The sequence below is a fragment of the Coregonus lavaretus genome (genome assembly GCF_964263955.1).
Source record: "Coregonus lavaretus genome assembly, chromosome: 3".
Classification (NCBI taxonomy): domain Eukaryota; kingdom Metazoa; phylum Chordata; class Actinopteri; order Salmoniformes; family Salmonidae; genus Coregonus; species Coregonus lavaretus.
This window is the reverse complement of record NC_139990.1, coordinates 54,597,414-54,615,765: the sequence shown is the minus strand read 5'-3', so window position 1 is coordinate 54,615,765 and position 18,352 is coordinate 54,597,414. Positions and strand designations below refer to the sequence as shown.

Sequence of the window (18,352 nt, the reverse complement as noted above, 5' to 3'; positions counted from 1 at the left end):
ATCGATTTGCGCACAGAAATCAGCACATATGAAAGACCCAGTAGTGAGAGGTGTGGGTGGGGGGTCACACCCAGCTGGTCTGTTGGGGTTCCAGTACGATCTGGTCTGGGTTGGTTTAGGTTAGTTAATGGGTTAGTTAATAACAGGTCTTTTAGACATAAGCTGGGATATACTTTACGTATATTAGGATATATATGTCCATCCCAGTATGAAATTGAAGTTGATATTTTGACGTTTTTTGATGTACCCAAATCAATTCGGCCTACTAATCATTCGTTCTTAGTTGAGCTAATAGTCCATTCTTACTTTAAAGCAGAGAGGTGAAAAAGTATGAAAAGACAGGTATTATGTATCCAGAATGTATTAATTACATTTTGATGGAACTAGAAAACCTCTTTAACCTTCAACTCTTCATACCTCTTCTGATGTAGTTATGTCATTGTGTTCAATAATTGATGTTCTAATACCTTAAATGTGTTTTACCCTGAATTACACATATCACTTCAAATTACACCATTGTCATTGTTTGGACACAATATTACCTTCTCTCGGAGTCAGAGTCTCTCTCTTCGTGTGGACAACCCCTAGTAATGTGATAGGTGTATGAATGGCTACATTCTTGTGGTACTGTACTGTTTTGACATTTTTGTGGAGATTCTATAGAGTGGTTTTGTCCTGTGTGTGTACTGTAGATTGAGGCGGTGGTAGTGGTGGTGGTGTGGGGGTTAAACTTACAGGCGGGAGGAATGTGTTTCGAGTCAGCAGTGATAATTCCTCAGTTCTGCATTAGTAGGTCACAGCTTTGCTTCTTACCTCGGCAAACTCTCTGCTCTCTCTTCTCCCTCTCCACCATGTCTGTCTCTCTCCTCCCCCACCCGCCCGCCTCTCTCTCTCTCTCTCTCTCTCTCTCTCTCTCTCTCTCTCTCTCTCTCTCTCTCTCTCTCTCTCTCTCTCTCTCTCTCTCTCTCTCTCTCTCTCTCTCTCTCTCTCTCTCTCCTGATCCTTCTCGGTCTCACCATGTTTCCTCCCCCTCCCTCCCTCCGTCCCTCTTTCTTTCTTACTTTCTTTCTTTCTCTCTGCTCCCTTCTCTAGTTCTGATCCTAATCCTTCTCCCCCTTCTCCCTCTCTCACAGACATCTAAGGCCCGAGGTGTTGGGGGTGGGTTGAAAGGGAAGCGAGATGGGGAGACTGTGTGTGTGTGTGTGTGTGCTGGTGCGCATGCGTGTGTTATATAAATCTAGCAGCACATCTCTCACTCCTGCTTTCAGTGCTTCTAGTCATCTATGATTTATTGAGCTGGGTTCCTGAGGAATGGCCATTGTCTATGTCACCAGATTCTACCTGTTCTTATAATCTAGCGTACATGTCATTTACCTCACATGTCCCACTCGACTATCATGGTCAGACACCACTGATTCAGCTCCCACTAGCATTGATATCCATATTGCTGATCGTCACATGCCAGCATACTTTCCTGCTGAGGCAAAAATTCCAGAACTATCTCGAGTCCTTCACAAGACTGTCTGACAGACTGGGGGATCTCCCAGAGATGCTGGCTGTGAAGCAAACACATAACATTATTAAGATAACACACAGAAACATATACAACCGAAAACATGGCATACACAGTCAGCGGCCAGTACTGTCTATCAGATAACTCGAGGCGTATAGCGTTGGTGTGGTGTGACTGTGAGTCAGGCCTGCTGGCTGGTTGTCTGGCTGCCATACTGACATGGCTCACAAGCCTTCATAGTCTACCCGTTTTATGCTCAGCTAGGCTCTGCTCTACAGTACCATCGGTGGCGCTAGCCGGCCGTATTTACAGAGCAACACCCTTTAGTGCTATAGGCCCTGGTGCCAGACGATGAGAGAAGGAGGGGAGGCGAAGAGGCAGAGGAAGGGAGGAGAAGAGGAGGGAAGGAGGAGGGGAGGAAGGGAGGAGAAGAGGAAGGGAGGAGGGAAGTCGAAGACGCAGAGGAAGGGAAAGAATGCTGGCAGAAGCACAGGGAGGTAGTGCTGCTCAGTTGGTAGAGCATGGCGCTTGCAACGCCAGGATAGTGGCTTCGATTCCCGCTGGGGACCAATATGAAAGAAGTATAAAAATGTATGCACTTACTACTGTAAGTCGCTCTGGATAAGAGTGTCTGCTAAATGACTAAAATGTGAATGTAGTGGGGTAGAAGCGGAGGGAGGTTATGGTAAAGAGGAGAGAACAACTAGAGAGACAGGGAGGTGGGGAGGTGAGGAACAGCCAAGGTGATGTCAGAACCCTCAGACTAATTTCCCCCCCTGTGTCCCAGCAAGTGCTCTGTGTATGATGTCTGTGTTTTCAGAGAGACACAGCTCTCTGAACTACATGAATATCTCTCTGCCCTAATCTAGATCTACCCTAATAACTATGCCAGTGTGTGGCTGTGTATATCTCTACGGCTCAGACATGTCTTATAGTGACTGGCTGGACTGTCATGGCCGCTGGGCCGTCTCTGAGTTCTAGCTCCCAGTTCCCACCATCATGGCTGCAGAATCCCCAATTTAAAAGACTGTTGTGATACCCTCTGTACAATATTGTGACAAAGCACACCAACCTAGTAGTAATTGATTGTGAATAGTGAAGTAAAGCCTCCTGAGTGTGTCTGGGCGGTTGGTTGTGGTGGCAGGGGGGATATAGGAGTGTCTGTGGGGGTCAGGGCTGGGAGATAAAAGGACAGGCTGTGGTTGGTCGCTTCATGCTTCAGAGGTTCCTCAGAGAGAGGGAGAGGTCAGGAAATGACCCCAGTACAAACACCAGGCACATTGTTCAAGTTCAAGGTTAGGTTGAATGGCACTTTTCATTCTGTCTGTGCATCTGCCCTCCCCCGGCTGGGCTTTTTTTCTAACAGTGGTATTAATTGGGGGGAAATGTTGCTGTTGGGTCAAATCATAAGTTTGTGTTATGATAGCATAATTGACAAGCAATTAGGTCAATATTAATTGCAATTACACGTTTTACTATTTAAAATTGCGTGAGGGCTTAACCATGTAGGGTTTGGATGGCTACTTGGCTCAAAGAAGCAATCAGATAATTCAATTTGCAAAGTGTGTTTGGAGGTAAGTCAAAAATGGTCAGCATTTTACTTTTTCGGAATAGCTATGGGAATAGATTTATTCCCAGAGATTTGATTGCAAATCTGGCTCAGCAAACATCGATACCTTATGTGAGGTCATCTGATTGAGAAAACCCAACTCTTACTTCTGCCAAATTGCTGTAAGATCATAGTCCCAGACATAGTGGAGGAGAATCAGATTGAGCTTTTTGTGTGTATGGGAGCGTGTGTAATTTGTGTGTGTTGTCTATCTGTGTGTTTACCCACAGAGGAAGGGGATTACATGTATTTTATAGAGGATGAGTTTTGGGAGGGGTGTGTGTAGGGGGCAGGCCCTCCCTCCCCGAGAGCTGACCCGTGCTGAGCTGCAGTGTGTCTATCTGTGCCCTCCCAAACCTCCCAGACAATGGGTCAGATGTCAGGCCGGGAAATGCAACACTTCCCCTTCCCCTCCTCTCCTCTCCTCCTCTACTTCCTCCTTCCCCCTCTTCTCTCTTCTCTCTGTTGTGTCTGGTGGCTAGTCAGGTGCTGTTCATTAACCCTTCACAGGGGACTTCCTGTCCCCGTCCCCCCCTCCGTCCCCAAATATAACATGTAATGTCTTAACCTCTCTATTTAGAATGTATATATTTTTTCTTTCTGGATATTTATTTCATTGTCTAGGCCTGTTCAAGATTAATATACTATAGCAGGATAAATCACCAAAGAACAGGAATGTATAGACAAGGTAGAATAGCCCCCCCCCCCCCCCCCCACACACACACACGCACGCTGCTTATGTATGTGGTAAGGCCCTTGCTTTTCAAGGCTGTAATTGATGGTTTTGTACTCTCCGACTCTGTGCACAGTGCACACGTGCACACACACACACACTATACACACATACACACACTGAGGTACATAATTCTGGGTCTGAGTCACCCCTTTAACAGAAAGTCAATAACAATACAGGAATGATTAATCAGGCCCTCTATTCCCTCCTCCACTCTACCTCCATCCCTCCCTCTATTCCCCTCCTCCACTCTCTCTCCATCCCTCCCTCTATTCCCCTCCTCCACTCTACCTCCATCCCTCCCTCTATTCCCCTCCTCCACTCTCTCTCCATCCCTCCCTCTATTCCCCTCCTCCACTCTCTCTCCATCCCTCCCTCTATTCCCCTCCTCCACTCTCTCTCCATCCCACCCTCTATTCCCCTCCTCCACTCTCCCTCCCTCCATCCCTCCCTCTATTCCCCTCCTCCACTCTCCCTCCATCCCTGTCTCTCGCTCCCTCACTTCTCTCAACCCCACTCTCAGCTAACTATTGATCTGAATGCATTTGCCTCCAATTTATTGCTCTAAACTCCCCCCTACACTCCCCCGTACACCCCCCCCCCCCCTCCCCCGCCACTGACACACACACACACATAGACACACGCACACACTAGATACGTCAATTTGTGTGTAAAATCGTGTTAATTGCATTTGATGTATGTAAAATTATGCATTTGTATCTAAAATTATGTATTTTTAGCCCAACTAAAGCAGCATATTCATATAAGCTGTTTGCACAGCTACACATTGCTGAGGGGAAGTCCGGTAGTCAGAAATAGACTGTATATTAACAATTTAAGATAAATAATAATAATAATATGCCATTTAGCAGACGCTTTTATCCAAAGCGACTTACAGTCATGCGTGCATACATTTTATTTGTGTATGGGTGGTCCCGGGGATCGAACCCACTACCTTGGCGTTACAAGCGCCGTGCTCTACCAGCTGAGCTACAGAGGACCACGAGATAATATAATATATGTAATTTAGCAGACGCTTTAATCCAAAGCGATTTACAGTCATGCGTGCATACATTTTACATATGAAGAGGGTTAAGGTTCACTTCTGCAATGTGGTGAGCACTCGTCTCCTTTCTATGTAAAACACTCTAAGCTTTATACCAGAGTAACTACCTATGTAATTACCATTTTACAGACTTCGAAGTCTACAGTTATACATTACTACCTAATTCAGAAATCAGTTGTATTAAATAAGACGTTTGGTAAAATGGGCACTGATTTATAAAGCTTTATAATGTTTCGGGGATGCAGGTGCACTCTAAACCTCTTTGCATGCATGCCTATGTGTGTGTGTACGTGCGTGCGTGCGTGAGTGCGTTGCGCGTGTGTTTCGCCTCAACCTTTGTAAACCTGTGGCGGGATTGAAAAAGGTTTGACTGACAGCTCCTTTGACCCCCCCCTCCCCCTCATCCCCTAACCATTCTAGTTGGTGGCAGTCAGGTTGCCATGACACCAGACTGTTTTGTCTGCCCTTTGACCTCCCGAAGTGGTGCTGTGGTCAATCAGGCATTACATTCGATGGGCGAAAGGAAGGGGGAAAGAGGCAAGGGGCGAGGGGCGAGGAGTCGAAGGAGGGGGGCCGAGGGGCGCATTTCCTCTCTAAAAATGAGGTACAAAAGGTTCTTCTATACATCCGCTGTGTACACAGACATGGAGATGGAGAGCCGTGGAGGGGGGGAGGGAGGGAGGGATACTGAGACAAAGACACGTGCACACAGACATGAAAGCTCGCTCTCTCTTTCTTTCTCTTTTTCTCTCTCCCTCCCTCCATCTCTCCCTCTCTCTCTTTCTCTCCCTCCCTCCCTCCCTACCTCTCTCTCTCTCTCTCACAGGGAGGAGAGAAGTGAACTAGGCTGTGTGTCCCAGGGGTTGGAGGGGGTTATTATACTCATTGTGCAGCCTCCCGGCCCGGCCAGCTGAAACCGTTTGGCTGCTGTGCCGTTTGAAGTTATATTTATCAAGCAGAAGCAGGAGGCTCAGCTTATACACCGAGATCTGTGTCCTCTAATTATTGAGAATGGGGAAGGACACGTGTTTGTTTAGACTGTAAAGTGAGGCTTATTTTGATATTAGGGATTGGACATATGTGCAGATGTGTGTCAAAATGCTTTCCTGAAACATCAAAGAGGGAGAGGAAGTGTGAGACAGATTATATTTCAACACACTACATTTCTGATACTTCAAATACGATGAAAAGTCTGTTTTTTTATGCCAATATATTTGACCAAAACGTCCCATGTCATTCACTTAGTTGTACTTTCAAATATGCATATGATCAATTAAATCTGTATAGCCTGTACAAAACATTGCCATTTTGCATTGTGCTGAATTAGCCAATTATTAAGTAAATCAACCTGACTAAATTGTAGAAATGCATTAATGAAAGCACTTGAACTGAATGAGACAGGCACTCTAGATGCTGAATGTGGATTTGAGTGACGTTCTGCATGTGACATTTATTCTAATTAATTTACACTCTATCTATAGTGCTGTATTAATGATCTCCTTCTACAGATCATACAGTATAGCGTAGATAGATGATTGTTCATTTAATTATTTTGCCTGTTTATTTACTGTAGATGGTGATAATTGATTGTGTAATTTAATCATTTTAATTGCAGCTGTGTTAGCCTGCTTTTGATTTTCCTCATTAGCAATGACCTTTATCTGACCCATAGAAAATAGGGCATGGGGCCTTTCTCTGCTATGAGCACATATACTGGTGTCATAATATTGACAGTGACTATTAAAGGTGTGCATCACCACCATGGCCCGAATCTGTGTGCGTTTAAAAATTGGTACTCATATATGACACGTTGGTTTAACATGCCGTGTAAGATGCCGAGACAAAGAAAGACTGTCAGAGCTCAGGAAGTTAGAGGAAACTATTTCCCAGTGGTAAATTCCCATTTAATATTTCCATTTCAATCAAAATATTGATGTATACTGTAGTGTGTCGTACTGAACCATGTGTCTATTTCTCTTCTGAAGCTGAGCAGTTAGAATTTACGGTGATTAAAATGTCCTGTCATGATAATCACTTCTAAACACTGGCAGTGGTATTTGAATGTGTGCATTACGTTAAGTAGCTGTGCAATTACTTTCTTGACACTTGGATCAAATTGAATCATCCCCTCTGGAAAGAAGTTGACTTATTGTCTGGAAATATCTACCTCATTCATATAGAAATATCTCACTCATCGATCATATGACTGGAAAACAACACTGTGTTTTTCCACAGCAGCTGCACCTCTACAGTACGTCTCTCTCTAAGCTCTTGTCCTTCCTTGTTTTCAGTGTGGGGACCGGACCCTTCACCTGACTGTCCTCTCCTGTCTTCCTGGTCCTCAGCAGAACAGCCATGAGGTAATATCATATCCTCCTCTCTACCTCCATCTATTCATTCATCCATCATTCCATCCCTCACTCCCTGCACCCTGGGTGTGGGAGGCATCGACCCTTCTAACACCCATCAGTCTATGGTTTTAGATATCCTGTTTCTCAATCTGTTTTATCTTCTGTTTACTGTCTGACAGACAGCTGTCTTGCTGCCTCTATAGAAAAGCTCTACTATCCCATCTGCTTTATGGAGAACCAGGGCTCTTCACCTCCCTGTTTCTGGCATGACTCATGCCCATTGTGCTGTGGTGACTACAGTGTGCTTGTGAGACTCCTGGTTTCTATGGTTTTTACCATAGCTGTATATAGTCCATGTACAAGAAATAGCCATGACTAGCAGGATTACTATTTTCTTCTCAACCTTGCAATACACTGCCTGCAATTAAAAAATATCCCTCTTTTAATATATATATTTTTTAATGTAGTGTATTTATATCAAAGGAGCTATTTTCAAAATCCACATTTGAGTAGAGAAGCCTACAGAAGGTTATTACCCTGCAGTGTACAGTGCAATGTAGTGTGTATGAATGCTGTTACCCATGGCTGTCCACTCGTACACTAAAACCATACTAACCTCCATCATCTGAAGCACACTTTGTGTAAATGTCTAAAATTCCATTTCCACATCACGTAATGTAATGCACCCCGACTGGGTGGGGCTAGGGGCACGCCTGGCACACCAGCCTGGCCCGGGCAGAGATTGACAGCTGTGCCCTAGCAACCATTGGTTTGGCACATTGCCAAACCGACAGGGGTTTCCAGGGAAGAGGTTCCCATGGCAACACTCATTTTGCCACTTTGGTTGGCGTACTTACAAGGTTGACGTTGGGCAGATGAATGTGTGTTACAGCAATGTTGCTCTCAGCTGGAAAATCAAATGCATATTCTACCCGTCTGCACGGCACGGCATTACCAATGGCGCTTTTAAATGACATAGCTAAATTAGTCCCATCTGATGGTATTTTACGCAGTAATCACTTCGAGACCCAAGGAGTGGCATTAGTGACTTTTAATTAATTAATTATTTACCGTATAAAGTCTAACACGGATGTTTGAATTTCAACCCTCATCCAGTAATGTGTCATTCATTAAGTGTCAAGAAAATAGTACAATCTGTGAATAATGTTTTAGAGACTGATTTCCAGCAGACCAGACACTGCCCAATAGCCTGTCTTCACTTCATCAACCGTTTTTCACATAGTCTCTCCATCCGACTGCGCTAGTTGGTGCATTCCCCACAAAATGTCTCTCCCATTCACACATCCTCTGGATGTACTGAAGGGTAGCTACGATGATCAGAGGGTTTTGAATTGAAGGGTTGAATGGAGAGATATAAACTGACAGAATACTGCACGTAATAGTGTGGTATAGGTCTGTGAGGGTTTAGGAGTCAATTGCTGGCAGAATACTATGTAGGCTACGACAACCTTCTAGGGGCACACACCCGCCACAGCCCAGACACTTAAAGTTGGCCAGCTCTCTTGGTGGAATTGCCTCAGGCCCCCAGACACACAGACAGACCTGCCGAGGAAAGAGAAAGAGAGACGACGAGAGAGAGAGAGAGAATGAGCAGGATAGCGGATAACGGCACAACCACGCTGCATTTCTGCGTGACTTGACTGTGAAAAAGATTGCAGGCGGGGAGTCGAGCGGAGGAAGAGGAAGGAGGGGGATGAAAGACAGGATGGGGTATGTAGAGAGAGGGTGACAAAAAGGATAAGAGGCGGGAAAGGAGGAGTGACGAGGGCGGGCGAGGAGAAAAAGGTCAGCTGAGTGGAGAGAGGGAGGGGCAGGGAGGCGAGCACTTTGGGACAGGAGAGAGGCACGAGAGAGGGTGATGGTGGAAAGGAGAAGGGGGGATTAGGAATTTGAGCACAGTCCAAAAGGGGGGGAGGGGCGTGAAGAGGAAGAGGACGGAGGGGGAAGAGAAACATTCCACCTGGCAACGTTTTAATGGTTCTGCTGGCATAGCCATGGTAACCCTGGCATCATCTGATTGGCTGAGGGAGTGTTCTGAGGCTGGATGTGTCTGAGTGTGTCTCGCTCTCGCCGTTCACACACCAGCCTCATCCACGGATAGCTAGCTATAGTTCAAAGAAAGGTCTGCAGAAAGATAGGTGGGGCAAAACACGGTCACGGATCTTTATTAGTTTCCTTCTTGCTAATGTCATCTGACAACCTTCGGCTGGCAGGATGACATCCCTCGCAGCAGCCTTCCCAAACTCCACACGCCACACAAACACAGACAGACTGCTTTTCAAAGGCAGAGAGAGAGTCACATAGCTACAATCTCACAGCTTCACTTCATGGCTTCAGCTGGGCACCTGGAGGGATTAGAACCTATATCCTCAATGCTAACGATATGCGTCAGTATTAATTGCACAGGCAGTGCCGTTCACAAACTGTGAGAAAGCAGGCCGTTAAGGCACAAACACACAGTGTGACTTTGTCATTGCAGGTCCATTCACTTTAGAGCAGGTCACTGTGCTTCCCTTTCAACCTTTGCAGCAGAAATCCATTTAGCTAAATGAGTCAACTAATTTGGTTAAAACCTTGCAGGGTAGAGGCTCCTGATAAACACAGAGGAACAATGACAAGCATCGTCTCAAATACATTTGTGACTTTGGATTTGCAGACGTAACCACATGGAGAAAAAAAAATGCTTTATTTGATCAAATGTTCAATAACTACATCAACTATAATTTTGCCTAAAGCTATTATGACAACAGCACACAGAAGGAGGACAGCTATTTTTGACTGGTATTTCATTACATTTCATGAATGTGTTTATATAATAAGAAATACCAGAAGAGGATATGCAACCACATAGTGTATAATGACAGTAAGAGATAATGCATTTAAAACCATTATGGGTTCAGAATATATATTTCAGGCCACTTTGTAGTGAAGTGGGTTAGGTAGCACTGTGTTGTGAGACTAGTGTGATGCTTGTTAGAGTGGAGCTAAGAGAGAGAGGGGACAAAGCAAGGTCAGTCGCCACAAGAGGGCAACAGTGCCCCAGAAATGATTGCATGGTGGTTGGTTGTAGCAGTTGTGCACAGTTTGTAGCAGTTGTGCATTTATAATAACGGTGTGTGTGTTTTCTGTAAAATGATATGTCTAAACTCCCCTAGTATGTATTGTATGCTATCATCATCACCAAAGACATGTCTATAAACAGCCAGATTCTATATTGACCATTCAGACAAACAGACCCATAGACAGACAGACAGACAGACAGACAGACAGACAGACAGACAGACAGACAGACAGACAGACAGACAGACAGACAGACAGACAGACAGACAGACAGACAGACAGACAGACAGACAGACAGACCAGATAGACAGTCAGACAGACAGACAGACAGACCAGACAGACAAGACAGACCATATAGACAGACAGACAAAACAGACATAGACAGACAGACAGACAGACAGACCAGCCAGACAGACCAGACAGACAGACACCTGGCCGGCTGGTGAAGACGTGGCAGAGGGAGTGCTACTACAGAGTGTGCTGCGGTGTGAGGTAGTTGGTTGTATGGTTTCACATAATAAACAGGCCGGAGATAACTGTACAACCTTCTAGCTTTCCCCGCGGTGTCACCACAATCTACAGTAAGCACCCCTGGAGTCACACCACCAAGCCAACACTGTGGTAAGTATAGGACCGTCAGAGAGTACATGACACAACACACAGAGGCTAGTTTAGGTCACACACAAGACAACATTTGCTCAAAAATGTTTCATTATGTGATCCATGTGGTTTGTTCTGTTGCGGAAGGTTGAGTTGAGTTGGATTCAATTGAATGCAAGAGCTGCCTTCTGTCTGGTCTCTTTAGCTTCCATTAGTATCATTCACATCAGTCCATTTTAATAGCATGTGTCTAGTAGCTACAGTACAGTATCAGTGAACTGTCCAGGCACCATGGAGTTAAGGCCTTACAGCCCTGTGTTATTACATATCACTACTCTGGGTCAGTAAGTGGTACTATGTATTGTACACTGCACAGCCCCCTTACTGTAGGCTACCTTTCCATGAAGGCCAAAATACTGTCACAGAGCTCTCGCTTTAGGTGCCTCTTAAAGTCCTTAACTAGACCTTTAGATCCAATATCGTACTGTATCATACTCCACACGATAACACACCTCTATACTGCATTCCCTCTCTCCTGCAGCCATTTGACTGGAGTCTACTGGCTAAAACGAGTTAAAGCGGTCATTTTCAGTCGTTACCACACTGTCATTATTCTGCAGCCTGTGCGCTGTGTCCTCTGGCTCTGTGGTTCTGATCAATGATACCCAGAATTTGCCCGCCCCTCTGAAATAGAGAATTCACTAATGCCTGCCATCCTCCACAGTGGTAACATTATTCTAGTATCTCCTCTCCCTCCTTCAACTGGGTTCTTTACTTTCATATAGGGTAACAATATCATATCACATCCCAATAACTAATCATTCTAGCTATTATTTTTTTTAAACATTTTTTAGTCATATAGCAGACGCTCTTATCCAGAGCGACTTACAGTTAGTGAGTGCATACATAAAAAAAAAAAAAATCATACTGGAATCGAACCCACAACCCTGCCGTTGCAAATGCCATGCTCTACCAACTGAGCTACATCCCTGCTGGCCATTCCCTCCCCTACCCTGGACGACGCTGGGCCAATTGTGCGCCGCCCCATGGGTCTCCCGGTCGCGGACGGCTACGACAGAGCCTGGATTCAAACCAGGATCTCTAGTGGCACAGCTAGCACTGCGATGCAGTGCCTTAGACCACTGCGCCACTATGTAACTGGGTGTCATACATTCATTCTGTGTAACATGATCCATGTCTATGGCTTTCTCAGCTGTGTTCTTCTCTCTAATATCACACCAGAACATGTACTCTTTGTGTTCCATTTTCCTGAGGTTCGCAATCACAGTCAGAGAAATATATCAGTTGCTTGCGAACAGCCAACCCCTCACCACCCTCCCAGGAGCCCCCCTCCCAGAAGCCCCCCTCCTCCCCTCCCGCTGCATCCTCCCCTTCACACTAACTCACCCAACCTCCGCCTCACCCTCCCTCCCCCATGCCTCCTCTCGTCCCCCCAGTGTGTCTGGGCTAGTAGCTAAGACAACAGCCATCCGCATTGCGTTGTGGCTCCTCTCCTCCTCTCGTCTCCTCTCCTGGAAGGGACAATCAGAATTCTGCTGATTCGGTGCCGTCGTGGCGCTGCTCTTTATCATATCCACAACGCCTTTCTCCTGCTGCCGTCCCAGACAGATGCACCTTTGTCAAATGCATGACGTGTCGAGCGAGGATGGGGAAGGGTTGCGTTTTCTCCTTCTCTCTCCTTCTGTGTTCTTGTCTCTGTAACTGTTGTATCCTCTGTCTTTTTAGATCGATAGGGAGTTGCGATTTCTTTCTTTGTCTCTGTTCTTGTATCTCGATCATTGTGGCACAGAGAGGAGATCTGGATATCACTGATTGGATGTTATCCACATGGCTGATCAGAGCTCATTGGCAGTCTGGGTAGATAATGCAGCTAGCCTACACACACACACACACACACAAACACACACACACACAAACACACACACACAAACACACACACACACAAACACACACACACACACACACTCACAGCCAGCTGTACAGGTATCTATGTGAACTGTATGACATTGATCCAAACATATGCAGTGCAACATGCTAGTTAGAACAGCCCAGACCTGAGAGGGGGGGATGGACCGACTCAGACCAATGACGTCACATCTTCTGGAACACTCTTTGTGCTGTCTGACAGTGGAGTGATGCAGTGCAGAGAACAGCCGCCGGCAGATGCACCTGTCTAGGACAGCATATCTGTGTGCATCTGTGTCTCTCTGTCTCAAAGCCCCAGCACCACGAGTGGCTCTTGCTTTTTAAGTGCAAATGTCTCCGAGATAGCTACCAGCCTGGAGTGGTAGGCTCAGAAACAGATACAGGAAGGTATGCTGGCACTCACTCTGTCAGGCGAACAGCTGTGAGCTTGGAAATGAATGTTCTCCTTTTATATTCAAAAAGGTTGCGCCGGATTTGTCTGGTAATGATGGTGTCGTTGGTAATTATGGTGTCGTTGGTAATGATGGTGTCGTTGGTGTCGATGGTGCTGGTTTTGGTGTGTTTTCTGGAATACTCCATTCAGCTGTTATTGAGTTCTCTGCTTAATAAGGTATTTTTCTGATGTTATATCAGAATGGACGAGAGGTTCCAGTGAAGATCTGTATTAAAAGCCTGGTTGAATGATACAGAGGATCAGTCTAATGAATGATCTCCCCATGTAGGACTCTTTGATGTCTGATAGGATCTCCGTTGTCTGTTGATGGCTGTTGTTTTCCGGGTCAATATGCCTCCACTCCTCAACCCCCACCTGCTGGCTGCTAAATCAAGATTACAAAACAGCTATTATCGTTAGAGCATAGTTTATAGGCTAAAGAGAAATCTTGCCCAGGGAGAATGTACTTGGTTGCACTCAAAGTTGCTCCCTCTAAGACTATACACACACAGCATGCATACTGTACATGTGCACACACACACACACACACACACACACCACACACACACACACACACACACACACACACACACACACACAAATGGAAGCAAGTGCTCATGCACACACACAAAGACACACACACACATGATTTAGACACTCCTATGCCCTCAAAGACTTGTGCACATCGGTGATAGTCTTTACAGTGTAACAAGGTTAGAGCACTTTATGACCAATCATGATGCTTACACATCAAACGTTACCTTTATGCCCCGTCTCTCTGTACAGACAACCAAGTGGCTACATTTGATTCTGTTTCAGGTCCACATTCCCCTCAGGGGCCCTGTGATTCTGTTATACAATAAACACATATGTACAAATGAGGTAACAAGATGTTCTCTCTGAGGACCTGAGAGCAACACAGATATCCCAGCAGACTGCCATGAGCCTGGCATCTGCCTTTGAATATTACCAGCCGTTAATGCTAGTTTCTATGGGAATAATGGCTATTCCATATTGAACTAGACTGTACATTTTTACTGTAGTAGTTTGCATGTTTTACTCCGTTATTGATTTGGTCCTCCAATCTGGGCGGTTTATTTGGTGTTTTTCCTGTCATTCAAGCTGCTGTTTATTGTACTGTAGAACGATTAATGGCTGGATGATTGGTGTAAAACTTGGAAAGCAGCGGTGATATCAGGATCGCAGGTTCATGTGCTCTCCTTTGGCTTGGTGTACCTTCCCTTCTCACCCTGTTTGAAATTCTGACCCTCCCCCTCCATTCCCTCTGCCTCCTAGCCTCTCTGACACCCTCTAAGCTTCCCCTGTCTAACACACACATTTCTCCTCATTCCCAGACACACACACACACACACCAGCACAGAGCCCACAGACTGCAAAGAGGGGGCTGGGCGGGTAAGAAAATGTATGCACTCACTAACTGTAAGTCGCTCTGGATAAGAGCGTCTGCTAAATGACTAAAATGTGAAAATGTAAATGTAAGTGGAGACTTGAGATTCGAAAAACGTGAGATAGAAAGCGAGAGGGATATGGAGGGTAAGAGAGAAAGCGAGAGAGAGAGAGAGAGAGAGAGAGAGAGTGAGAATGGGGACAAGGCATGTAAAAGTGGGAGGGATGCTCAGAGCAGAGAGAGGAGACTGGAGAATGAGACCATGAAGGCAAGAAGGAGGGGGAAAGCGAGAAGACAGACTTTGTGTGCATGTGTGTGTGTATTTATGTGTGTGTGTACATGTGTGTAAGACAGTTTGTATGTTTTGGGGGGGGGGGATTGTGTGTTCGCCAATGCATGCAAACATATATGTTCATGTGTGTGTGTTAGCGCGTATGTGTGAGAATGTGTGTGTGTGTGTGTTTGTGTTTCCGGTGACACAGATTGACGGAGGGAGAAGACAGAGGCTGAGGTGACTGTGCTGGTGGCGCTGGGGGAGGTAGGTAGAGAGTAGAGCATGCAGGATAATAGAATCAATACTATTGTCTGTAACATACCTGCCGTTGGGCTTTCTGTCTGGCCCCAGTAGCCAGTCAGCCATCAGACCCAGCCGCCGTAGAGCAAAGACAGAGAAAGAGAGAGGGGAGAGGGGGACAAAGAGAGAGAAAAGGAGGGGAAAGGCAGGCATGCCGCCTTCTTTTTTATTTGCTGCCTCAAATGATGGTGAATGAAGATGGAGTGTTGAAAAAGGCTAAGTTTGATTCTTTGTGTTTTTGAAACCTTTGTGTTTTTGAAACCTTTGTGTTTTGTTTAGTGCCTCTGACGCCAACATGCACTGGAACTTTGGATAGAGGAAGATACCGTCCTTTTGTGTCTCTGTGACTGTATTTGTGTGTATATGCATGTATGTGTGTGTCCGTGTGTGCCTGTGTCTGTGTGTGTGTTTAATCAACAACTGAACCATCAGAGGACACATGTTGAGAGAGACATATTGTCCACATGTCTGTGTCGGTGTAGCTGCTACTGTATGTGCTCATCTTGTTTCTCCTTCAGATTCCCAGATTGATTTAGTCAATCTATCTCTGCTTTTTTGCGTTTCTCTGTCTCAAATGATCTTTCTCACATATTGATGATATTCTACTATGCATTTAGAAGGAGAAGGGGGATTGGGAAGTTCTTTAATTTATTTTTTAAGGAATTGATGGAGAGAGGAAATCTATATTGGTAAACATTTTGATGCAGTTTATAAGTATATGGTTTATATCTGCACCTGCGTACACACCATATGTGTGTTCAAAAGCAGAATTTAGTTTGAGATTGTGGTATTGCGGTAAAAACGATATTTACAGATCCAACTGAAGTATATTAATAATATGGACTTGTAACTTGAACCGCAGATAAATACATAATTCATTGGTGTGTGAAATTGAGATACATGTCTCTAAATGTCTCTGCTTTCCTTTCTATAAAGACTGAACTCACCCGGTTTCAAATTATTGACATTCATCAACATCTATTTATTTCTGACACCTAAACAGACACGGCCTAAATTTGATTATTTCTTTAACTCATTCATTGTATTTTTCTCTTTATTTGACATTATTGTCACAAAGAGAATTTACCTGTGTAAGAGAGTAAGTCAGTGTGTCAGTCAGACTGTCTACCAATAGGTGGCACTGCTTTGCCAGATTTTCTCTCACAGAACTTTTGCTCTTGGCACTATAGTAGGATATATTTGGACACAATGTACTTGAGTAGTTATTCAAACAAATAAACATGTTTGAGAGAAGTGTATGTACAGTAACATGTTCGTATTTCATAGGGTTTGACTGTCCCTGAGAATGACGTAATTTAATTCCCTCCCTCCGCAGGTAGAGTCGGACATTTTGGAAAATTGCATCCAGTGACTTCTTGCTAAGATGGATCCGAAGGCTTCTCTCTTCACCCTTCCACATCCTCCTTTAACCCTACACAACCATCATGTCCTGTGTCCCCATCTCACCCGGTGAGTGAGAGCACAGCTCCTGTCCTTCATCTGAACCACTGTCAGACTAACAAAGGCAACATCTACCTGTAATTGTCAGTTAAGACAGGGAGACAGTGGCTCCACCAGTAGGAGAGAAGAGAGAAAAGTCCTAGTAAGCAGATTTAGCCATTCTTGGCCAGTAGCTGGTTGCCCCTGCTGTTGTTAAATAGCAGAGCAGACCCACACAATCATGCTGGAGATTGTCAAGTGTTACATAGTGGTATCTTAAGTGTAGAGGAATTATACTGACTGGGACTATTTTATTCTGATTGACACGGCTTAGTGGACTGCCTAGGAGGTCCGTAGAGGCAAACGTCTCAAAAGAGCTATTAGAGAACTGATTCAGAGGTGAGGTTATTAAGAGAGTATATTACATATTAAAAGAATATATTAGGTATGTATACACACTGTCAATCAGTATATATCTAGAAGGTATGTATTATATTGTATGTTATACCACAGCATTGTTGAATACTCGTTTCTGATTGGCTAGAAGGGCATTCTAGAATGGACATTAACAAGTTGTTATACAGAATGTTTGGAGTGCATATTAATTATATTACATGTTTTATATTTATCAGATTTGCTGTGTTTCTGCAGCAAACCCACACAGGAGCCGGCCGGTTGCCGCAGAATTGCAAATGTCAGACGAGGTCATAGCTTTGTGTCGTCGGTGCAATGATGCGGTTCTTTTTTCTGTCATAAAAAGGCCTGCAGAACTACTTTTCCCAGCATGCCCCTCTGTCCCTGAGACCCTTAACCTGTGAGGTCATAGTAGGTCACAGGTGAGGTCCTCGGGAACAGGGCTGCATTCATGTTCGTCATTGTAGAGCAAAAGAAGAGAAGAGTCGCTGTGGGAAATGACTTACTGTTTTTATACGTCAATGAACTCCTTGCTATTTCCCATAGACTGTTCCAGTATAAAGAATGCAATGTATAGAGTCTAAACTCGTGTTTCCTTTTAAAGTGATCATAGTTAGAGTTGCTTCCACACATCTGAATATAAAGCAAAATCCCACTTTGACACAGTGGTTGGATGTCCCATGTCTTTGTATATGATAATGGTACACACAGCCCCATCCATTCCTCAGGTCTCTACTGAATGTTGCAGTACTTATGTACTTGTCTGAAGTGTGATTCCCTCTTAACAACAAATACCTGTGGAAGAGGATTTCTGTCTGTACTCTCCTACTGCAGGAGTGACCTCAGGGGGCCCACCCTATTGGCTGGCTTTGTGTTCTAACCCATCATGGGAGCCAATCAGAAGACAGCCAAGGGTGGTGACCCCGTCAAAGTTATCATCGTCGAAGACAGCTAATGATCCAAGTGAAATAAAGTATCTATACACTGTTACTGTATTTTGTTACTGTATTTTGTTTACTGTATAAATTGTGTGTCTTAATTCCTAAATAAAGACAGAGTAATGGAAACTGTGTGACAGTCTGTGTGAACGTGTGAAGAGGAGCATGCTATGAGCTATGTCTGGCAGATCTGCACGTGAGAGACTCCAGAAGTGTAAAACATGTTATCATCTAATTGAAGACTT

General features: G+C 44.8%; 1 protein-coding gene across 1 annotated transcript in view; it reads left to right on the top strand.

Annotated features, from left to right (window-relative positions):
• Positions 1-1,616: 1,616 nt before the first annotated feature.
• Positions 1,617-18,352, top strand: part of LOC311108019 (sperm acrosome membrane-associated protein 6-like) — a gene marked incomplete at both ends in the record, with an annotated part of 29,059 nt that continues 12,323 nt past the window's right edge. The window contains one exon of the mRNA XM_084150655.1: positions 1,617-1,689. Coding sequence (XP_084006781.1) covers positions 1,617-1,689 — 73 coding nt within the window. The remainder of the gene's footprint in view (positions 1,690-18,352) is intronic.